Below are 1,461 nucleotides of genomic sequence, written 5' to 3'. Positions count from 1 at the left end.
TCATTGGACTCCTCATGTGTGGCATGTTTTCGTACAGCGTTTTTGAAAATTTTCGTCATGGTAGAGCAGTTTTGACCGATTCACCCCTGATCACTGCTGGCGCTCTTGGATATTTGATGCTTTGTCAACTAACTGTGTCGAGTACCATAGTGTTGAACTACATCAAGGGATTTCAAATGGCCAAGTTTGTCGATGTCATTCGCAAAGTTGATGTTCTGGTAGGTCACAATATTCTGCTGTCTCATTAGTATACTTTTTGAATATATTACATTTTCAGCTTTCAGCGCAATTTGATATATGTTGGGATTACCAAGTACAGCACTTCCGAGCTGTTGCGTACCTGGTGTTTAGCTATTTACAGCACATATTTTTTCTAATCATAATGTCGCAAACATCACCGTCAGTAAATGAGTTTGGCTGGTTGCAAGTGGTACGCATGGTGATCGTATTTAGTTGGACACTCGGCTGTTACCAAACGCTTACGTCGAACACGATCATGCTGCTTTCCACTATTCGAAGACGTTTTATCGTGTTGAACATACAGATTGAGAAATATTTGGACACACTTTCGGCCGATTCTAGTCCGACGGCCGATCGTCATCGCAAAATGATGCGGAATTTTGCTTTGATGCATTCACTGTTGAGCGATTCGGTGCGTTTGTTCAACGATTGCTTCTCCAAGCAGGTCATGCTGGCACTAGGATGTGCGTTCATTTACACGTTGTTGGCGAATTTTGGGCTGATACATTCTTATGCTGCTGTCCATGTGGATGCTGTGATGATCAAAGTGACCAGATCGAATATGATCTTCAGTCTGTATTTTGTATTGTTTGTGTTCCAGTTCGTCGTTTGTTGCAATTGGTTAAACTATGAGGTAACAATAATATGGTCAAACAAAACATTTTCTAACTGCATTCACATCTGTTTCGTTGAATTATAGTGCAAAAGATGCCGTGTTACAATCCACAAGGCAGTTTGTTATCAGCGGTATGACATAAAAAGTTTTAGAGAATACAAGTTCTTCTCTCAGCAGCTGATGCATCATGCTCCAGTGGTGTCAAGTGGATTGTTTGATTTCGACTGGACTCCTTGCTATACGGTAAGAATATGGTCAGATGGTAAAACTGATAATATTCAATGAATTTTAATATTTCAGCTTATTGGCTCTTCGACGACAAATCTGGTGATATTGCTTCAGTTTGATTTCATCAATTTGAAGATCTAGATCTAGATGATTTTGATCTCTAAGAGAAATATATTCTAATGCGTTACAGAAAATTTAAAAGTACACAATTTGAACAGGTTTGAATAAATTTTGTGTTTTGGTAACTGTTTTTCAAATACTTTCGGAATTTTTTGGGAGAAATCCTTCAGAAATTTCTTCAGGAGATCCTTATCAGGTATCAGGTATCAGAACGTCGGCTCCAGGGGCACGTTCACCTCAATTCGGGAGATTTGTGC

At 39.3% G+C, this 1,461-nt stretch overlaps 1 protein-coding gene across 1 annotated transcript; it reads left to right on the top strand.

Moving 5' to 3' along the window:
• Positions 1–382: 382 nt before the first annotated feature.
• Positions 383–1,225, top strand: LOC134221670 (putative gustatory receptor 28b). Its single transcript, XM_062700858.1, has 3 exons — positions 383–874; positions 941–1,099; positions 1,157–1,225. Exons 1-3 carry the CDS (start codon positions 383–385, stop codon positions 1,223–1,225), a joined length of 720 nt encoding a protein of 239 aa, XP_062556842.1.
• Positions 1,226–1,461: the final 236 nt, after the last annotated feature.

Source organism: Armigeres subalbatus, chromosome 3 (genome assembly GCF_024139115.2).
Source record: "Armigeres subalbatus isolate Guangzhou_Male chromosome 3, GZ_Asu_2, whole genome shotgun sequence".
Taxonomy (NCBI): Eukaryota; Metazoa; Arthropoda; class Insecta; order Diptera; family Culicidae; genus Armigeres; species Armigeres subalbatus.
This window is presented reverse-complemented; position numbering and strand designations above follow the sequence as displayed.

Coding starts and splice junctions, on each gene's coding strand:
- LOC134221670 (XM_062700858.1), top strand. CDS start 383: ATGTCGCAAACATCACCGTCAGTAAATGAGTTTGGCTGGTTGCAAGTG. Junction 875..940: donor GCAATTGGTTAAACTATGAG/GTAACAATAATA, acceptor GTTGAATTATAG/TGCAAAAGATGCCGTGTTAC. Junction 1,100..1,156: donor ACTGGACTCCTTGCTATACG/GTAAGAATATGG, acceptor TTAATATTTCAG/CTTATTGGCTCTTCGACGAC.